We start from the raw sequence: 20,763 nt of genomic DNA, 5'->3' as shown, positions 1-20,763 counted from the left end.
ACAGGCTACGGCCAACGGCTAGTGGTTGAGGAGGCAACAGAAGGAGATCGGGGTAAAAGAAGATGAGGTTACTGAGTTTTACTTGCATTTAGAATTTACCAATTTCAGCAAAATCCAAATTTCATAAAAATGTGCATTCTAGGGGTTTCCAAACAAATCTCCATGCAGATCATTTCATTTTAGTTTACTCCAAAAAAATGCAAGGAAAAATAAATTTTATGCTGCTAATACCTGCAACCAATCCGCCCCTTAAATTAAAATTAACCCAGCATGTAACACTTATAGGATGAAGCAGAATTCATAGAGCCAAAACCAAATAAGGCTGATAACAATCACGCTGTTGCAGCTGATGACAAAAAAGATGTTAAGTTCAGCAATTTTAATTGTCAGCCGTTTTAAAAATTAACATTCTTTGTAGTTACAACGCTGATTTTGCAGATCTACGTAAATTTCAATTATTAAATATTCATTAATATTTAAAGATGAACTAGAATGTTTTCTTAAACAAAATTAATAAACCAAAAGCTAGACAACGAGAACATAGCAAAATATGTCCATTGTTGTATTTCATAAGATATTAATGTTGAAATGCGATATTTAACCATAGAAAAACATGTTCTACTTGATCAATAGGAAAGTTTAATAAAAATTTCCGCAAAAATATAAGTCCATACAAAATTGTATCATAGCAAGTTTATGAGGAACTTTCAAATTAAAATTAAACAAAATCTATGCAATTAGGATATGGAAGAAAAAAACCTGCATGAAATGCCCTCGCCCAAGCCTTATAGATGGAAGGTCGTAGCCATATAGGAATGTCCTGAAATTAACCCCATCATAAGAAAATCCAAAAAAGGATACTTCAACTCAGCAGAGGATAAAAGCAAACACTCTGGCCACAGTATATATGCTAGAACTAAATTAATTATTAAACCAGAAAACAAATAAATAGCTTAGCCAGTGAGCAATAAATATAAAACAAGTAATAGAATATATAATATGCACCATAAACATAAAATAACCAATTAAATTTTGAAGGTGAAGGCACTAGAAACCTGTGAAAACGGCACATACCAATTCTTGTAAGGATGCCAATTTGATTAACAGAAAACCATTATTAAGCACGCAAAATCACTTTTTTATCCCAATTTTCTTATTAAAAGTACACCAAATTTTGTTGAGCTTAATATAGCCATTATTGATCAATGAGTCGCACACATTACTTGCATTATTTATGATATTCAAATATAGACATTTAAAATTTTCAAATACAAATTCAGATGAAACATGCGCATCATTTTTGTTGCCACTTCGATAATCATTATGGATAAATTTTTATTTCGTCACCATCATCATTGCTAACTTTCTCACAACTATTCATTTCAACTGAAGATATATTATTATTTCCTGGGAAGACAAAACGTGCGAGTTGTTGCAATAACTGAATGTTTCCCAATTAACTGGAAATAGGATGAATAAGAAATCATGCTTTACGCAAACGGGGACCATGAACTGAGCTATCAAAGAAAAATTGAGGCCAGTTTTCGGCAGATCAATAAAAAGGTTTAGTTACAGAAACCAATGGACTAGGCAGGTATCATTTACGTAGACTAACTGACTACGATGTTCTAAGGGACTTAATTATCACAGCCAGCAAAATTTCTCAGCTCCAATGTTTTATAGAAACAACTCTCAACAAGACAGAAGCTCTACATTGAACGGTATCTGCCACGGATTGATAGGACAAACAAGTTATATGGTGATCTCACCGCCACAAAAGAATCATTTATACTTCTCCAATGGAGCCACAACAGGATCAGATATGTATTGGATAACTGGAAAAAACTTCTGGATGCACAAAGATAGTACATGAAATAAACCAAATGAACTGTCCAATTATTAAAAAAATAAAATAAAAAATGGATTTTCTGAGATATATGTGGATGGAATAAATTAACTAGGACAAAACTAAGATAAGTAAAGCCTGTTGTTCTTTGAGTGCAGCGACGCATGTACTGTTCAATGTATTTGATGAGACGTATTTGCTTCCCTTATGTTTATTCATTTTTGTTTTTCAAAATATTGTCGACTATTCACATCGATCATACTTGCTTGGACTCCCTTCTCTTCTAAACAAGTGAAATTTATATAGCTAATCATTTGCTTCAACAATCACAGGGATATCGCAAGAAAGCTAAAAGATTATAAATCTTATGATCATATCTAACTGAATATATCTTTGACACGTCTACTACTTATTGCAAGGAAAAAAATTCTCATCGCATTATTGATTTTTTGAACCATGTCATAAACAAATTCTTTTGTGTTTATTGACTGAAATCAGGTGTGCATAAATAGGCATACATGAAGAATTCAAAACAAAGTCAGTATGAAAATATTATCAATTAGGAGGATAGGAAAACATAAGAAAAACATATCTCCCTAATTCTACTACTATCCAGATTAGCATTTTCCAATCTAATAATTTTCCTATGACAATAATCACCACAAGCAAGGGCGCAAATATCAATAATTTCTAGCTCGTTACCAAAATAAAGTAAATAGAGTTCAAAGCTTTGGCAGAGAGATTAGTCAATTGTTGTTAACAATGATGATCTTATATAATATTCATAAAGTTAACAACTTCCATGTGTTTAATTTTATTATGAATTATTGAATTATATGATTGCTTGAAATATAGATAGCTGTCCAATTATCACCGTTAAGAATCATGGTCTGTTTCATAGGAAAACCAGATTTTTCTACTAGACTGTTGATCCTCATTTAGCAATTAAAATGTGTCATAGTTTTGCAACCAGTTTCATCACTGGACCAAGCTACAACCATCTACTTCTAACTTTTCCAAGAAACATGATTTCTAACTACAAAAAACAATATCTACAAGTAGATTAATGATCCCTAATAGATCGAAATAGCCTGCATTGAAAAATGATTTAATACTCAAACGATTATATTTATGATAGACTAGACCTTTTCATGGAGATTTCATGATATCTTAAAATCGATAGGGTAACTTCTCAGTGTATATTATTTGGATTTTACAGATGCTAAATGACCACACCAGCATTAACGGATATATCCTATTGAGTGATAGTGATAGATAAGTTTGCCAACAAGACGCAATAATGAGAAGGGACGTCATAGCATTCATCATACTCGAATGATTGTAGAGTTTCCATTGGAAACTCACCAAGTTTGCACCAAAGTTCAATTTCTTCCAGAAGATTTGTAGCATATTTTCTTTGAAAGAGAAATACATTCCTTGTTATATGCAAACTCGATGCCAACAGAGCTTTTTTTTTTTTACAAATACTTTGCTTCAACCTATATGTAGCTTTATAAAGCTTGCATATTTTGTTCTCAGGTAAGTAACATACCTAGGAGGTTGCTCCATATAAACTATTCAATAAGATCTCTTGAGGAATCATTACTAACACCCATTTGTATGATAATTCACCCTTGTTTAATGTTAATAGAGAGAAGGCAATTCAAAGTTAAGTCAGGAAATTGGTGAAAAAGTCTCAAAGTAGTCATTACAATGGATCTAACAACATCCTTTCATCATCAGATCAATAGAACCATGAAGATAGAACTAAATAGTGATGACCCATCAAGAAGAAATAGGTTTAAAAAGAAGTGGAACCAATTCCCACATAAGACCCAGAAGAGCACCCAATTCATTATCCATAAGTTCTCTCTAATTACGGTTCAGCAGGACCTGCTAGCAAGTCATGGGAACAAAAATAATAGAAAACAGGGAAAACTGAAAAAAAGAAGAAGAAGAGAGATGATCAAATGAAATCAAGAACTGTAATGGATGATTAGTGACTTAGTCCATTGGCATTTACCTTTGAAAAGAGCAATGGGAAATTGGAGATTTGAAAGCTCTGTTATAGTTATAAACTCAGCTATAATAGATGAGTAAGAAGAGTCGCTACAAAAGGAGCAGTGAAGGCCTTATGAATACAAACCTACAAGGAGGGAGGACTAAGTATCAGGGCTAAAGATAGTTTGTAGGAGATGAGCAAAAGTGAAGTAAATAAGATGACTCATAAAAATTAATTTCAACAGAGAAATATCTATTTCCAATTGAAGGATTGTCACACATAATCTTTTTTATTACAAGAACAATGGAGAAAGATGTGCTAAATGACATGAAGGGATAATTTGTCACAATCTGGGTGAAGGGAATGTGATAGGGACATCAGATCATAGAAGGTTTATCAAAGGTGTGGCCGCCTATCTACGGCCACGATTGAGTCATGGTATTTTTTATTTATATTATGTATTTTAATTTTTTATTTATGTTAAGTATTTTTATTTATGATGTTGTTGTATTTGTTTCCCGTTGTACCCTTTTATTAAGAGATGTCGTATGTAAGCCCTGAGGGCATTGTCGTCTTTTCTATTTTGAGTCTTATGTACGAGGCTATTTATAGCCCCTATGTTTTTCTTTGAGAATTAAGGAATTACTGAATGATAAATTTTCTTTGCTTGAGTTCTTTGTGAGACTTGAGAGTGCTTGGGAGAGGAATCCCTAGGAAAGAAAAATTGGATCACCCACCAACCTTGAAGATAGTCGGGTTCGTGGTTCTTCTTTTTCTTTATCTAATTTTCCCTCTTCTTCGTCACCTAGCCGCCGGCCTACGGTCCTCCCCAAAACCCTAAGCCGTCGGCCACCTAATCCCCCCCCCCCCCCCCCTAATCCCCCCCCCCCACTCCCATCGGTTTCACCCCAACACCACCCAACCGCCAGCAACCATACCACCCCCCCCCCTAGTTTCCCTCCTCTTTGAATTATTGCCTATTTAGATTGATTTAATTTGGGGCATATTTTGAATTCAAATTCCTCCAATTTGAAATTTAAAATCTTTCCTAAATTACTAAATCTATCTTAGGAAAGTTTCCTAAATTAAATCCTATTTGAATCTCAAATCAATTAGGATTTAATTACAACTTTCCTAATTTCTAAGTCTTAAAATAGCAATTCAAATCTCCCCCATAAATCCCTCCTAGCCCAATCAAGCCGCCGGACCGCTTCATTAAATCCAATTGGATTTATTTCCAAATTCCCTCACCCTTCCTTATTTAACTTCACTTGATTTTGGAAAGTATTTGAATTTGAAATAAATCCAATCCAGATTTCAAATCTTTCCTGTTTCCTCTTAATTCTATTTTGGAAGGGTCTTAATTTAAATCAATCAATCAACTTATGATGGATTGATTAATTAAATCTCTAATTCCAAATACATTGCATATAGACACTTGCCCCCTTCTTTTACTTGGCCGAAACCCCCAATGCCCCACCTCTTGATTTCTTTCCCAAATTAAAGCCTCTCCTATTGGAATTAAAATTCAAATTAATTCCTAAATCCCTCACAATTAAAAATCTGAAATTTATTTCAGATTTTTAACTTGTTCTTCCCTGCTTAACCAACTACTCCTATCCCAACCCTCATCCCTTGCCCGGCCACACCTTGTCATCCCACTTCAAGTTGAAAAGAAACTTCTTTCTCTTCAACAGAGTTCAAGATTACTATCACCCCTTGGAGGAGATCATCATCTAGCATTCATGAATGGCCGATCCCGACTGATTACGGACTTGCCTACGACGAACACGGCTTCGTGCACATTCTTCATTCAACCTTCTTCGACGTCAACCCGAGGATTGACCATACGGTAGAAGACTACATAGAACGCATATTGGACACCTTAATTGAAGCAATTGAAGAGCAATTGGAGATCATCGAGTGGAGGATTGCAACCGATCCTTGACGAAGATTTTCTAATTACTAATTTTTTTTGTATTTTCTAAGCCTAATCTTTTCTTTGTGTTATTGATTGTAATCTCGAAGGTCGCATCTACCTACTTCTGTCAAGCTTAGTAAACGTAGGGATTTGAGCGCATTCATTTGTTTCCTAATCTTATTGTTAGACTATGAATTTTTCGTTGAAAACTACTACATTTGCATGATGTTATTTTCCTACATTATTTTGATGGTTCAAATCTCTTGATGTGCAACTTAGCCTAAACGACAGTGACCGCTCTTACGTTTTGATTCTTCGTTTTATCTGCTAATAGGCCTATTTGTTATTTCTATAATCAATAAGTTGTGCAAGCTCTTCATAAATTCATTGTAAGCATTGTAGTCCTACATCAGAATGGATAAAACTACATGGCCGGTCACAAAAAGAGATTTACAAAGATAAAGATAAAGAACGAAGTAGCATCATTCAAAACAATGAATGACACATGATTGATTGATTGGCATACAATAAAAATAGAATCTGCAATAATTAGTGAGAAATAAACATGTAAAACATTAAGGTGAGAGCAGCATCAAGAAGATGGTGTAATTATGCTTAGCAGCCCCATTTTGTTAATATGTATACGGGCATGGAGATTGTTATTCAATGTCAATTTCAAAAAACAAAAGAAAAGAAAAGAAGATTGCATAAATTCAACAATATTATCAATGTAAAGGGTTATGAATAAAATAGGAAAGTCACTGCAAGCCTCGATTTTTTACCAAGCTCTTTAGATTTTCATATGATTGGAGGCTGTCAAACACCTTTCTGTCACAGTTGGGATCTACATTTTTTCTTTAGCAAACGTGGAAAAAAAATGACTCCAATCTAAAGAAGATACTGTTGGATTCTTCTAATCACTTAATTATGCACTACAAACCTCCAATGCAATGTTTATACTATCAAGAAATTTAAGATGTAATAAATAAAGGTCATTCATTTGCTCTTGATCTTCAATTCTATAATCCGTCTTACTTTTTAAGATAAAATAAATCTAGTTGTTGAAGAGAGATTAGATTCCTAATGCCACGAATCCCACATTACATATGACTTGACAATATCAGCTAACGCAAATTAAATATTTGATACAACTTTGATATTTGAAAATGAGGGTTTCTCTTACTTTGCAACTAAATTTCTATATAATTTTCCTTATTTACAATTCTTAATATATGATGGATATTCCTCCTCACATAATTTCTTACCAATGGACATGAAAAGCCTATCTTATCTGCATCAAATGATATTTCCTAGTCATATATATCGTGAGATTAAGAATCTAATCTCTCTTCAACAACTGGACCTATGTTGCATTAAAAATAAGATTGATTATAGAATTAGAGATCTAGAGCAAATAAATGACCTTCAGGCATTAGATATCAAATTTCTTGAGCATATCAAATTTCTTGAGAGTATAAAAAATGTCAAGAAAGTTTGTTGTACAAAATTAAGTGATAAGAAAAATCTAAATATTTTTTCTTTAAACTATTAGTGACTTTTTTTGTCTAAGGTCATAAAAGAAACAATGTAGATCTCAACTTAGATGAGAATGTGCTTGATAGACTCCAACCATGCGAAAATCTAGAGAGCTTGAAAAGGATCAAATGAAACATTATGTGGTTTGCCAAACTCACAAGCATCACACTCAATTTTGAATTGAGAATGGGGAATGAGCGAATATTTGAATGTGGCAAAAGGAAGATATACAACAACGCCACAAATACAAAGGTAAATGGATGACAAGGTAGTCGAATGATGTAGTCATGAATTTACATTTTTTATGTATTATAATTTTTATTGAACACTATCTTTTGTTTTATAATTTTAATTCCCTACGATGGAAAACAACCCATGATCATGCTGGGTTCGGTGCTCTCAGGTTGGTTCACACCATTATCTTTCCACTTATATTGATCTTGCTCCTTAGTGGCTAGTTTGGTGATTATTTGTGGGCAGTTTCTTTTCCTTATTAGGCTTGGCCCATTTCTTCCCTTATATTAATGGTTGCTTGAGTTTTTTCCCTGCTAGTTGTTCAGTTTCTCTGATGTCCACTTGATTTCTCTGTTGGTTGTCCGGTTTCCCTATTGTCCACTTGGTTTCCATGTTGGCTACTTTTTTTCCCTGCCGGCTTGGCTGCTCAGTTTCTCCCTTGCTTATTCCTGTGCAGGATGCTCTGTCTTCTCTTCTTGTGGGCTGATTTGGGTGGTTCTTATTGGTTGTTTTGGGGGCATATTTATGTGATCAAATAAATGATCTTTCCCCCTCCTTCGCCTATATAAAGTGGTTGAATTTCATTGTGGTGAAGCAGTATTTGTAAAGAAAAAAAAAAGTAAACCTAAGGAGTTTTTTAAGCTTGTGAGCTAGTCTTCCTCTATCCCTTATTTCTTCCTCTCGATCTTCTTTCTACTTCTCTCCGCAGTTCCCCTTCCACGTGTATCTTTCTTCTCTAGTTAAAAGAGAATTTTTGTAAGTGAAAACAATATAAACCCAATTCTTCTTAGCTTGTGAGATATCTTCTCCCTAACCCAATTCTTCCTCTCGGTATTCTTTCTACTTCTTTTCTCCACGGTTTCTCTTCCACATGTATCTTTCTTCTCTAAATATTGTGAGTTGTAAGGTGTGTTGTGCCATGTTCTATTGTTATTTACTAAAGCATGGACTTGTGTTGGATCATAATTTCTGTGGTGGTTAGCGGGTTTGTTCTTTCCTTTGAGCACCTTTCCTTATTTTGTGATTTGCATGTGAGGTAACCACTCATGGTTGTTCTGAGGGTCATATAATTTATGAGTTTTGATTTTTTTTTTTTGTTACTTTTTTTGTGACTTCCTAACCATTTTCCCACTTGAGTTCCATGCCAAGTTTCTGTCATTTGGTGTTTGTTTATATATTATTGAAAGGAAGTATTTATTTGCATACCTAGTGTTCTCCTACTTGGTTTAAGAATTTAGGTTGTATCAATTTGGTAATAAAGAATTAGGTTGTCGGGCGAGTCTTCCTTTCTCTTTAAAAATTTAAAAAATGGATAGTCAAAAAATCAACAAGCGGATTGACAACGTATGATTATACAAAAAATGGAAGTAATGGCTAATACCTAGACAATAGATGCGGTGCAACAATGATTCTTGGTTAAATGGAGTGGATGTCTCCTGACTGATTGTACTTGGATTGAAGCTAAGGAGATGTAGCTTCATCATCCTGATATCTATCATCCTATCAGAAGATGAGATTCTTCCACCATTGGAGAATTGATGTAGTCATGAATTTACATTTTATGTATTTTAATTTTTATTGAACGCAATGTTCTATTTATAGCCCTATGCTGGAAAACAACCCATGAGCATTATGGGTTCAGTGCGCTTAGGTTAGTTCACATCATTGCCTTTTCACTTGTGTTGATCTTGCTCCTTGTGACTGATTGGGTGATTATTTGTGGTTGTTTCTTTTTCTTATTGGGCTTGGCCCATTTCTTTCCTTATATTAATGGTTGCTTGAGTTTTTTCCCTGTTGTCCACTCAATTTTCCTGGTGGCTGCTTGGTTCCCTACTGCCCACTCGGTTTCCCTGTTGGCTGTTTGATTTCCCTATTATCCACTTGATTTCCCTACTGGTTGTTCGGTTTCCCTGTCGTCCAATCAATTTCTCCATTGGCTGCTTGGTTTCCCTGCCGGCTTGGCTGCTCGGTTTCCCCTTTGTTGATTCATGTGTAAGATACTTTGACTTCTCTTCTTCTGGGCTGATTTGGGTGGTTCTTATTGGCTTGTTTTGAAGCATTGTTTAAAATTACGCAAAATGAGGCTCGCCTTGAGGCCCGCCTTCGCACATTTCCACTGAAAAACGCCTCGAGTTTCTTTTATGAGGCTTGTGCCTCAACTTGGTTGAGGCCCGCCTTGAGGCGCCTTGCCTCACTAGCGTGAGACTTACGCCTCACCCTATATATATTTTTCTTAAAACTTACATAAATCCTAAAGTAAAGCTCCGAACAAATCACACTTTCTGGCTTATGCACACCCAAGTCATAGCAACTTTCTCTTAAATGCCTCAACCTCCAACCCGTCGCCTTCGTCATAGCCGTCCTCAAGGATCTCTTGAAGACGCACACCACCATCACCTCTAAAAATTTTGGAGTGGTAATCTCATCTCTATGTTTATGAAAAATATTTATGAATGAGGAAGATGACTGAAATAAATAAAGATGAAGCATATTAGGAGGCATTGGACTTCACGGGATGAGACAGGGAAGATATCAATTTTTTATAATGACGACTCAAATAAAGACCCCCTCAGTGATGACAATATAGATGATTTTCTAGTTGTTGTCATTTGTCAACTTTTCTTCCATTTTAAGAAATTAAATGTAGATGAATAGGGAACTGAGAAAGAAAGAATTTGAAATTGAACTTAATGTTATATGATACTTTTATGCAATTTCAATATTTAATAATTTTTTGTTCATGAAATATTTGTATTTCAACTATATTTAATGCAATTTATCACTAGCCAATTTACGTCTTGTTCAATTTTTTATTTCATATATCATTGTTTTACTTCATAGTTCAATAGAAAAATAACATGTCATTTTTTAACATATTATTTGGGTATTATACAAAAATTTACTTTTAACATTTATTTGCACTCAACGTAATTTTTTATTTTGAGGCTCATGCCTCAAAATGCCTCAATACCTAATTAAGCAATTTTAAACAATTTTTTGAAGGCACATTTATGTGAGCAAATAAATGCTCTTTCCCCCTCTTTCTCCTATAAATAGTGTCAGAATTTCATTGTGGTGAAGCAGTTCTTGAAAAGAAAATTTATAAACTTGAAGGATTTTTTTAGCTTGCGAGCTAGTCTTCCCCTATCCCCTATTTCTTCCTCTCGGTCTTCTTTCTACTTCTCTCCACAGTTTCCCTTCTACCTGTATCTTTCTTTTGTAGTTAAAAGCAATTTTTTGTGAGTGAAAATAATATAAACCTGAGGGTTTCTTCCTAGCTAGCGAGTTACCTTCTCCCTAACCCAATTCTTCCTCTTGGTCTTCTTTCTACTTCTTCTCTCCACGGTTTCTCTTCCACATGTAGTTAAAAGCAATTATTGGTGAGTGAAAATAATATAAACCTGAGGGTTTCTTCTTAGCTAGCGAGCTGTCTTCTCCCTAACTCAATTCTTCCTCTTGATCTTCTTTCTACTTCTTCTCTCCACGGTTTTCCTTCCACATGTACATTTCTTTTTAAAATATTGTAAGTTGTAAGGTGTGTTGTGCAATGTTCTGTTGGTATTTGTTGGAGAAGCATAGACTTGTGTTGGATCATAACTTCTATGGTGGTTCGTTGGTTAATCCTTTCCTTTGAGCATCTTTTCCTATTTTGTGATTTGCATGTGAGGTAACCACTCGTGGTTGTTCAGAAAGTAGTATATTTTATGAGTTTTTTTTTTCTCACAATTTACTAATCATTTTCCCACTTGTGTTTCATGCTAATTTTCCATCATTTGGTGTTTGTTTATATGCTATTGAAAAGAAGTGTTTTATTTGCACACTTAGTTTAAGAACTAAGGTTGCATCATTAAATCAGCAATTTAAAGATAAAATATACCCTCAACTTCAATAGCTTCACAAATCCTCTTATTTGAGTTAAGATTTTAAAAAATATAGTAAGTTAAAGAAAATGTCATTGAGCAATTGTGTGTCTTAGTGAGACAATGTAAAGATAAAAGGTTGGCACTTGGGAGGAATTGCAAGATAAATGGTAAAGGAAAATGCACGCTGGATTGAGTCATTCGCCAAAGATCGGAGAAGAAGAACCATTAACATCAATAGCAATTTTAAGAGGATTGATTATAATTGATGCAAATAATTGTCAATTACCTACCATATGTGAGGAAGCATTGAAATATAAGACCCAAGGAAGAGAACATATGAAAGACTAAGTCAGATGATTGCATTTATTGAAGCAGTCGGTCATATCTTCTTAAAAGAGTGTAACAGATCCATAAGATATGGCCCAAAAAGTAGGCAAAATGGGGTTGGATGTAGATGTATAATAAACTATGAAGGGAAGTGAACATGCATTAGATGATAAGCTTGTACTCAACTCAATTCATACTAGATCAAAGTCATTTAAATCAATGAGCAAACAAGTATTAATTCTTTTTAAAAGCATGAAGTCTAAATAAACAATGCTTGAGCATAGTCCAACTAGTTTATTTAAGTTCGCTGAAATTAAATACTTAATAAATTTTAAATCTTTTTAAAAACTGGAATGCTAAAGGAACCAAGCTTAAATATAGTTCAACTTGTTTATGCATGTCTACGAACAAGCCTATTTAATAATGTTCAATATTAAAAGCTTAACATTAAAATTGATAATGACTCGTATATTATTTATTTAAATTTTGGTCAAATAAAATTTATTTAATTACTTATTTATAAATAATATACTACAAATTTATTTATTAGTCTAGGATACTTCCAAATTTTCATTTTTATGTCATCAATTCACCTCATTCAACACTGGCAAGTTCCACCATTTCAAGTCTTCCTAATAGGACGAGGTTGCTTGAATAAGGTAGGGTACACCAAGATCGCAACTCAAGTGAATATATGCCTGCAACATACAAACCCATCTTTTATTCTTCCCCTTTTTAGCTCTCCTGCAATTGACATATCGACAAGTAGTTTATGAGCACACCATTTTAGCCTCAAAGGATAAGAGGCATGAAGAAGGTTGAGGCCAGTATGAGCTTTGAATCCAATAATTGAAGGGATGTAAACCTGTTCCCATAATTATTTCTTATATATGTAAATATTATGTCTATACTAAATACTTTTAAATATCCTAAAGTTTTTAAAATAATTAATATATTACTAGTAAATCTGCATATTGATTTGCGATACAATCAGTTCTTATTTCTCTATTTCAATTAACAAGTTTGTTGGTATTTATTTATAATATTGTATGATTGAAAGGTGTTTGTTTGTGACTTATCAAATATCTTGTTTAATTTATGCTAGTTTAATTGGTGTCAAATTATAGGATACAATTTCAAATTTATTGAATTGCTTGTTTTTTGAACTTGTATTATTTGTTAATATAATAAGCCAAAAACTCAAACATTATTTTAGCTTTTTTATTAGCTAGTTTAAGTAGTCATTCAATTAATTTAGACAAGGAACAAGCCAAGGTTCATCATTGCAAAATCTAAACAAGAGAAGTTCAAACATATATGTGAAGGCTTGGTTTAAGCTCCATCCAAAACTGAACTTTAAGTATGACCAAGCCAAATCCAATCCATCGTGTGCTCAGCTCAACTAAAGTTGATTTTAGTCCTCATACGCATTTAAGAGGATGATTGGTACAATTAGAATAAGAGCAGGCCAAATAAGTGAGAGAGCCACAACCCCAGCCACAAACAGCAAGACAATTACATCCACAACTCCGAAACTATCCCAAGAACTAGCGACTAAGACTAATTTGTTAAAAATGGGAGGCGAACGTAAGAGCATTTTGTAATGGAAAGAACCCGGAGTGAGCAATCGTCATTTTAGAAATTCTTCATACTATTACAGTTAGATAATTGGATCAATAGTGAAGAGATGGTGTTGAAGTAAATCATTCCATTCTTTTAATCAGGGTGTTATAGTATTCTTAGAATTGTATATCACTTTATTGATATTGGGATCAATTGTAGAGAGTTTTGACTCATTAAGATAAAAGAGAAGATATGACAATAGTTGAAAAGAGAGAATCCTAGAGGTAACTAGAATCTTAGAGTTGCAAGAGCGTGAGGTTTTACGCCATTATAGTTTAATCTAACAATGGTGAGTGCTTGAAATTAACACTGCAAGCATGCAAGTGAGAGCATCACGGGGTAAAGCTTACAAAAGTAGCACTTGGTCTAGCACAAATGAGTACAATGAGTCCAAGATGAGTATTTGATTGCCGCAAGTATCAAGCGAGTATGTGTCGCAAGTTAGTGAGCACTATGTGGGAGAGCGTTTCCAAAGTATAAGTAGGCAACACACGAGTGGGTTGTTGACTATGGGAGTGGATAAGCAGAGCAGTTCATAAGCAAGCATGTCAGGTGCATGGGATACATGAGGGATCTAGGGGATATTAAAGAGAGAGAAGGAAAGACAATGAGGATACCTAAATTTGAGATCATGTTGAAAGAGAAACTCTTTGATTTTTAATGATCGAGATCAAGTTCCTAAAAATAGGCATACACTATGAATACAAAAAGAAGAATATAAAGTGGGAATATCCTCCATTAAGAGAAAATAAAAATGTAATAAAAAACCTATCTTCTTTCCAGTTATAACACTTGTCAATCTAATAATTTTCCTATAATAATTGGAGAATAGTGGAGGGAAAATTTATGGAGTTATATGGATAATGATGGTTTGGCATTAAAGGATGATGAAGTTGGCCATAGAAAGAGATCTAGGACTAGCCAGGAACAATAATAACTTTAAGTCCTCACCAAAGAAACTTCAAGGAATCATAATTAATTTTGAAGCTCTCACATAAGAAATTCAAGAGACAATATAACGCCACAAATACAAATTCAAATTACTTGAAGTCGAGCAACAATTTTATTTATCTGTAATGATTTATTTTAAAATTACAAAGCACTTGGTTATATAGAGAATAACATGAAAACAAACTAAACTAATCCAAGAGTGGTTAGCCTATGCATTAAAGGAAGGTCATAAGCCATTCCTTGATTACAATATTTAACATAATTACAAAGTAGGCCTAGCCATTATAGGATAGAAAGGAGAGGCTATAAAAAATAAGCATATGATGAAATTTCATAAGAGAGGGTTCGGTAATAGTTTTAAGAAAAGTGAGTGATGCCAAAATTTGAGATCATGTTGAACTCTCATGATACATAATTGGCCATGCATTAATGAAACTTGATTTAATCTTGCTTTAATTAATCTTGACAATCAATACTTGTCTTGTGATGAAGGAAGCCAATCATGCAACTAAGGGATGAAAGCTCAACCCTTCATTGTCTCAATTGCTTGTTGTTGCTTGAAATTTGATTATGCACTGCATCAATATAACATATGATAGACTAAAACATAGCATGCATAGTAATCAAGTAAAATTTACCTTGGGAACTCTATGAAAGCCTACAAAGGGGATGTAGTTACAAATAAGATGATTAAATTACTAATCAACTAGCATATGAATAATACATATGTAGAAAGTGTAGTCTATACAGTACATTTTATAACAAATAAGGGAAAAACACATACCAAACTTGTGAGATAACCCCAAAAGCGTGAGATAGAACGCAATGGCAACAACCTCAAAAAAGCAGCCTGTTATGAGATGTTAGCAAAAATGTTTGAAAAGAAAAGAAAATTTGTGTTAAACGTACACCAATAAAAAAAAGCTCGAATATTATATGAATATAGAAATCCTAGCTACCAATACCTTTACATCAGGTGAAAACTCAAGTTCAATCCCTTTCTCCTTCACATCATCAACCTAAGATGCACTTAAAGTGAACATACAAGAAAACATAACATAAGAAAATATAGAAGAGATTCAATCGTATATGAACTTAAATACCAATTATAAGATAAAGTTTTTTTTAAAAAAAAAGACAATAATAATATTGGCACACTAAATCAACCTGAGGATCTGGAGTTCCCACAACTTGTTCATTAATCCAAACTACTAGTCCAACCAAATGGGTTCTAGAATTTGCTATCAACGGGAGAAAAGAAAAATCATGCTACTCCACCACAATGTAAGAGAGAGAAAGAAGATAAAGCGGATTCTTACCCTTCTTGTTTTGAGTGGGGAGAAGGGAGAGGGGAGAGGGGAGAGGGGAGTGAGGAGTGGGGAGCAGAAAAACAACATACAAGGAACATTGTTGGTCAAAGTTGGTTTGTAAGAAGGGAGGGATAGATAGCATTGTTAGTCATATGATCCTGAGGCCTTAGTTCAAGATCAGCTCGAAGCCAATTGATGTCATGAACATGATTTTATCACTTAATATCACTTATGCATAAAATTTATGTGATTGTCTATAAAAGGGTTGAATATGAATTTTGAACATGGAGGTTGAAGAGAGAAAAATCCAATGCATTGATTCATAATAAAAGTCAAACAAGATCAATTAATTATTAGACTATGAAAAAACCAACATAATTTCTACAAGATGGGACCCACATTCACCAAGACTTCCATAATCTTCTCTTTCTATTCCATTGCCACCTCATTGATCTGTGGGATCCTTAATATTGGCCCATAAATCCATAGACAATTACAATTATTTTATAATTAATTCTATTCCCTTATTTCTTTTTTTTTCTCATTAAATGCTTTCGTAAGATTTGTAAAATATGAAAAATTGAAATGAAATACACCCAACTAAATCTCAACAATTCTTGTCATAGTATGACTGCATGAGAGCCCTAAGCTTTTACTCTTCCAAGTATTTCCATGATTGTAGCATTCACTATTACATTACCACAATATTGGGGTTCCTTGTTGAACTCCCTTCCTTTTTATGATTTTTCTATAACTACAACCTTCATCACTACATTACAACAAACATTTCCCATTGCAGCAATACTCATGGCTAAATTGCTACAAACTATTCACATTGTTGCATCATCACTGCATTGTTGCATTTTTTTTTTCCTTTTCTTTGTTTTTTTCTTTTGAATAGAACCATAGTTTCCCTCTCCATGAACAACAAAAAATAAAAAGATTCACTTGGTCTCGGGTTCTCTTGGGGTTATGGAATGCAATTTAAATTCAATAGGAGAGCAGCAAAACATACATTCAACATATTGGATTAATGAATATAATTACCTAGAAATGGCCACGATTTGTTAGCAAGTTCTAAAAGGAAACAAGAAAATTATGACATTTACCTAACACAGAAATACAAAAAATTTATAATGAGCACCTAAAAAATATCTACGACAGATGCTTGTTGATGTAGGACTACAATGCTTGCAATGGTTTTATTAAGAGTTTGCACAACTTATTGAACAGAGAGATAACAATCAGAACTATTAGCAAATAAAACGATGAATCAAAACATAAGAGCAGTCACTTTCGTTTAGGCTAAGTTGCATGTAAAGAGATTTGAATCAACAAAATATCATAGGAAAAACAGTACCATGCAAAGTAGTAGATTTCAATGAAAATCCCTAGTCTAACAATCAGATTAGAAGCAAGTGAATGCACTCAAACCCTACATCTACTAAGCTTAGCAGAATCGGGAAAACGCAACCTTCATGACTACAATCAAATCACATGAATGGATTAGACTTAAGAAGTACAGGAAAAGGAAAATTAGAAAACCTTTTGTCACGGATTGGTTGCAATCCTCCACTCGACGATCTCTAGTTGCTCTTCAATAGCTTCAACCAAGGTGTCCAAGATGCGTTCTATGTAGTCCTCAACCGTATGGTCGATCCTCAGGTTGACGTCAAAGAAGGTTGAATGGAGAATGTGCACGAAGCCTTGTTCGTCGTAAGCAAGTCCGTAGTCAGTATCGGGATCGGCTATTCATGAATGCTAGATGATGATTTCTTCCAAGGTTGCTAGTAATCATGAACTTCGTTGAAGAGAAAGAAGTTTCTCTTGAAGTGGAGATGATGGAAAGTGGTCGACCAAGGGAGGAGGGAGAATAGGGAGTTTGTTTTAGACTTGAGAGAGGGAAGAGCTTAAAAATCTGAAATTAATTTCAGATTTTGGCTAGGAAGGGATTTGAAATTTGAAACAATTCCAAAAGAGGATGAGAGAGGGGAGGGGCGGCGGCAAGGGTGAGGAGGGATTTAATTTAATTCCAAAAAGGGGAGATTCCCTTTTGGAAATAAATTAAATAGGGGGGCTTAGGGGATTTCGGCTAAGGAGGTGGGGATGAGATTTAGAATTGTTTCCAAGAGGGGCTAGAGGGGTTTTAGGAAATAAATCCTAAATCTCCCCTATAGGGGCCGGCGGCATTAAGGGCTAAGGGGAGCAATTAATGGGAGAGATTGAGGCTTCTTAATTTGAGTTTATGAATTAGGAAAGGGATTAATCAAATCCAATTTGAATTTGAATTTCAAATAAATTTAAATTAAGAACTTTCCTAAAATGGATGTGATAAATTAGGAAAAAATTTTGAAATTCAAATTTAGTTGATTTGAATTTCAAATTGATCCCAAATTAAATCCAACCAAATTAGGAAACCCAAGGATGAGGTGAGAAGTCATGGGGCCGGCGGCTATGGGGCTAGGGCTGGCGGTTTGGGTGGAAACTGTGGGTGGGGGTGTGGGGGAAGGGGTCAGGTGAGCAAGGAGTGGAGAGGGTTGTGTTTAACCAATGTAGAAGAACTTATGTGGTGGTAGTGGAGAGAAGGGAAAAGGCTTGGGATGGGAGAAACCGTGGGTAGGATGTGGCGGCGGTGGTCGAAGGAGAAAAGAAGAGATACGAAAATAGAACCACGAACCCGACTCGTTTAGGTTGGTGGGTGATGCACAATTCTCCCTCTCCTAGGGATCTCTCTCAGAATTCTCAAGCTCTCACAAGAACTCATGCAAGTGGAAGAAATATTTTTAATCAATCATTCATTCATTCATTCATTAACTTGCAAAGAAGAATAATGGGGCTATAAATAGCCTCTTACAATGACTCAAACATAAAGGACGACGATGCCCCTAGGGCTTACATACGACATCCCTTAATAAAAGGGTACAACGGGAACTAAATAAAGCAAATATAATACAACAACATAATTAAAAAAATACATGAAACAAATCAAAAATAAAATGACTCGATCGTGGCCGCAGATCGGCGGCCACGTCTGATGAGGACATCAGAGATCTACAGCTACGATCGTGCCTACTTATTTTAATCTATTTTATGTATTTGATTTGTTATTGTTATTTTTCCATTTCTACCCTCACCTGAAGGTTTTGTCTTATGTATGCCCTATGAGCAATAGTGTCTTTGTTATTTCCCTTCATGTATTTGGCTATTTAAAGCCTCCCTCTTCTCCTTAGAGGGTAATGAATGAATGCTAATGAAAATTCATGCAATCATGAGTTTGTGTGAGAGCTTGAGAGCTTTGGAGAGAATTCCCTAGGGGAGGGAAAACAGATCACCCACCAACCTTGGAGATGGCCAGGTTCGTGGTTTGTTTTATCGTTCTTTTCGATCAATCTCTTCTTCCTCCTCTCCATACCCGTCCGCCCCTCTCTACTTCTCTAACGCCGGCCACCCTCACCCTAGCCATAAATTTTTTTCACTTTCCCACCACCCGCCGACCTTTTCCCTCTCCCACAGCCGTCGAAATCCTCCAACCACCGCCCCACCCTCCGGCTCCCAACCACCCATCATCACCCTCATAAACCTACCCTAGCCACCGGCCACCGTGATCTTCAATTTGAATTTCAAATTTGAAATTCAAATTGTCTAATTAATAGCCTTCCTAAAATAACTCAATGACATTTAGGAAAGAACCTTTATTTGGATTCAATTAACTTTGAAATTCAAATACTTTCCTATTATTCAAATCCTATTATGAAAGTTTTCCAATTTCAATTAAATCTGAATTAAAATTCAGATTTGATTAGAGGCATTAATTAATACATTGGGACCCACTATTTATTCAAGCCAATCCCCCTTTCCTTTTCCCTTGGTTGGCCCGTTCCCTTCCCCCTCCTCCTTCCTCTTTAATTCTTCCCATTAGTGATCCCCAATCAACTCCTTAATTTGAATCCAATTAAATTCTTATTGGATTTGGATTTAGCATAGTCATTCCTTATTGAGAGTTGTGGAAAAGAATTACATAGCTTTCCTGCAGCCTTAGCCGTTCCTTTCCCAAGCCTCTTCCTCCGCATCCCTTCTCTTTGGGAGATTCCTGGTGGATGTCCAAGACCCCTCCTACTCAGCAGACTACTATCCCGCCGCCCAGATTGCTGTTTGGATGGCTGTTGAAAGTCTTTGAGTGCAAAAACAGGATTCCCACCATTACGTGCTGCTGTCTACAAGTTCCCAGTTGCTTCCCAGCTTTTTCCAAGTGCCAAACTGCTGTCCAGGATCTTCTCAAGACCACCCATCTACTGTCCAGAGATTCCCGCAGCAGTTCACTGCTGTCCAACCCCTCTGGGAGCGACCGTTGCTGCCCGGAACTGTCCGAAATCGCAGGCCCAGGTTGGCTATTTGCTGTCCAAAGGTTCGAGCGTGGATTTGTTACTGTCTGAGCCGTCAAAACGCCACCAACTGCTGTCCAAGTTTGCGAGAAGGTTGAATCTTAGCAAAGGGTGAACTCTTTCCTTCTCTCTTACCTCCTTCGTTGATCCTCGATTGTGGTTTTATTTGATTCATGCAAAATCTTGTCAAGCTCCGCTAAAAGCTTAGTATTTAGTAGGAATTGTTTGAGAGATCTTTCATAGCACCACTCTTATTGTTAGATCAGGGATTTCTTGTTGAAACCCATCTCGTGTGCAACATCAAGAGTAATTCATTATTATGGGGTTTTTACTTTTCGCGAGTAACTTGGTCTAAGTTTGTGTTTACCACTCTTTGGTTATATTTCATTGTTTGAATCATCATAAAGCTTTGATTAATTAGCTCTTACTCAATAAGCGTGTAAAATTCTTATCAAAATCAAATTTTCATATATGTCCTGCAACAACGTCTCTGATAAACCTTCCCCATCAATTGTCCTCCATTATTATCACATATTACCTCCTCTTTTAATGTCTTTAAAGTCTTAGAGATGCCCATTTCCAATTATTGGACTATTTATTCATAACCTACAATCATATGATCAATTGGTCTTTCAAACTTATTTCATATTACCCTTGTCCTAGCAATAAGAAAATAATCATAGATGATGGATCCTTGAACATCATGGGCAATAAATGAAATATTCTTATAAACAAATTTCTCATGCTCTAACCGTGTACCTAAATTAT

At 35.0% G+C, this 20,763-nt stretch overlaps 1 protein-coding gene across 3 annotated transcripts in view; it reads right to left on the bottom strand.

The window, feature by feature from the left end:
• LOC110102039 (phosphatidylserine decarboxylase proenzyme 1, mitochondrial) overlaps positions 1–20,763 on the bottom strand; it is a 36,574-nt gene that overhangs the window by 12,093 nt on the left and 3,718 nt on the right. For all 3 annotated transcript variants that reach the window (XM_020830195.2, XM_028694192.1, XM_028694191.1), the window contains 3 exons: positions 15,269–15,322; positions 15,088–15,153; positions 760–820 (listed from right to left, as the gene is read on the bottom strand). In XM_020830195.2, coding sequence (XP_020685854.1) covers positions 760–820; positions 15,088–15,153; positions 15,269–15,322 — 181 coding nt within the window. The remainder of the gene's footprint in view (positions 1–759; positions 821–15,087; positions 15,154–15,268; positions 15,323–20,763) is intronic.

The sequence above is a fragment of the Dendrobium catenatum genome, unplaced genomic scaffold (genome assembly GCF_001605985.2).
Source record: "Dendrobium catenatum unplaced genomic scaffold, ASM160598v2 fragScaff_scaffold_414, whole genome shotgun sequence".
Taxonomy (NCBI): Eukaryota; Viridiplantae; Streptophyta; class Magnoliopsida; order Asparagales; family Orchidaceae; genus Dendrobium; species Dendrobium catenatum.
The sequence above is the reverse complement of the archived record's forward strand: the minus strand, read 5'-3'. Positions and strand labels throughout refer to the sequence as shown.